This window comes from Cyprinodon variegatus, unplaced genomic scaffold, assembly GCF_000732505.1.
Source record: "Cyprinodon variegatus isolate N-32 unplaced genomic scaffold, C_variegatus-1.0 Scaffold81, whole genome shotgun sequence".
NCBI lineage: Eukaryota > Metazoa > Chordata > Actinopteri > Cyprinodontiformes > Cyprinodontidae > Cyprinodon > Cyprinodon variegatus.
In genome coordinates, this window is record NW_015150534.1 from 321203 (window position 1) to 322995 (window position 1793).

Here is a 1793-nt window from a genome sequence, read left to right on the forward strand (position 1 = left end):
GGTAAAAGGCCAAATAAGGAATTCAAACCAAAAAAAAGTAATTTTCTGTTTTGTTTTATTCTTGGATCGGGCTTTAATGGGGTTAAAATGTTTTGATGGAAAAACTTTGTTGCTTTTTTTTGTTCATCTTTTTGGTGACTAATATAAACAACTGTTTGGAAAGAGTTAAGAACAGCAATAAACCTCTGAGATACTGGGCTTACTGTAACTGAAGTTTAGGGAAGGCTAATTCCAGCCCTGTCAACCTTTGTCCTCATGAGTAACTACTTTTTAATGACGGATTAAAATGTGAGACCAGCAGAGGTCATTTTTAGGTGCTTAAATTGAAGCTTTCTGCTCTTCAACCAGCTTTCTGTCTGAGTGGGATTGTTTTTATAACTTTAATGCATTGGTCAAATTGCACAGATGTTAAAAAAAAAGGAAATTCTTAATTTTTTTCATCAGCACAAATAAATAAAGTAGCAAAAAGTAAAATTTTGTTGTATCACATTCCAGTTGAACAGCAAGAACAGTTGCTGAAAGTTTATTGTTTGGAGTTTTGATGCTAATAATAATGCATCAAAAATGGGAATTTAATATTTAACTTTGCCTTAGTTTATTATTTTACTATTACTAACTACAGATAGCTTCTTATTAGTCCTTGTTTTCTTTTAAAAAATGTGTATAAATGATGAAAACAAAAAGAAAAAGAAAAGCTTTATACCTGCAAAGAAAAACAAAAAGAGGAAATGAGCGTTGATTTTCCCACTTCCCGTTTACATGCAAGGCAGCACGGTTTGAAATTGATGCTGGGTGGAGATAAAAATGAGGCAGCTGGTCAGTTTCAGGGTGGGATAACATGATGATGAGTTTCCACGCATGCAGTAAGCGGCGGAATCCTTACCTAAACATATTATCTAAAGGTTGGAATTTTTTTTGTTAACTTTTTTATGGAGTTGAGAGCAAAAATATTCTCATCTGCATACTAAAAAATGTGTTTTTTTTTGTATTGAAACTATTTATATAATAGTCTTTAATCAATTATTTAACTGATTAATTTTCCTAGATTGTTTTTGATCAACAATAAACCCATTTATTGAGCCTTCCAGTAACTGCTGGATTGGTGAAGCTAATTAGGCGCCGTCTTTCATGTCATGCTTATCAGGAAAACCTCTATATTTTCATGCAGGCGCTGACGAGGCGACAGTTCCACCAGCAGGAGGCGATATGGGAACTTCTGCACACAGAGGCCACCTATATAAAAAAGCTGCGAGTCATCACTGATGTAAGTGCAACGAAAGCGGTTTGCATGCTACCGCCGCTCATCCAACCGTCCCGTACTGTAACAGGGTGTTGAGCAACAGGACGTCTGTGTCCTGGAAGATAAGATACTCAATGAGTTCCTTGTTGAGGCTGAAAAGCAGTAAAATGTTCCATATCTCTGCAGTAAACACTTCATGGAATTCCGATCTTACACTTTTACTGCGTTTTTCCTCCAGCTGTTCCAGTCCGGCCTCCTGAACCTGCAGGAGAGCGGTCTGCTGACGGAGGTGGACCCCACCAAGCTGTTCAGCAACATCCAGGAGATCGTCCGGCTCCACACCTCCCTGTGGAACCAGGTCATGCTGCCGGTTCTGAGGCAGGCCAGGGAGGCCCGGGCGCTGCTCGACCCCACCCACCTCCACGACGGCTTCAGCACGGTCAGTGGCAGCCAGAATATGCTGCGGAAAGTTAGAGTGGTAACAAAAAACGGACCAAAAACATTAACAAAAACCAAGGAGAATTAAAAAGAAAAAAAAAACATTTGTTTAATA

The 1793-nt window shown here is 38.9% G+C and overlaps 1 protein-coding gene across 6 annotated transcripts in view; it reads left to right on the top strand.

The window, feature by feature from the left end:
- plekhg5 (pleckstrin homology and RhoGEF domain containing G5) overlaps nucleotides 1-1793 on the top strand; it is a 152718-nt gene that overhangs the window by 140892 nt on the left and 10033 nt on the right. For all 6 annotated transcript variants that reach the window (XM_015373146.1, XM_015373145.1, XM_015373144.1 and 3 more), the window contains 2 exons: nucleotides 1169-1264; nucleotides 1479-1679. In XM_015373146.1, coding sequence (XP_015228632.1) covers nucleotides 1169-1264; nucleotides 1479-1679 — 297 coding nt within the window. The remainder of the gene's footprint in view (nucleotides 1-1168; nucleotides 1265-1478; nucleotides 1680-1793) is intronic.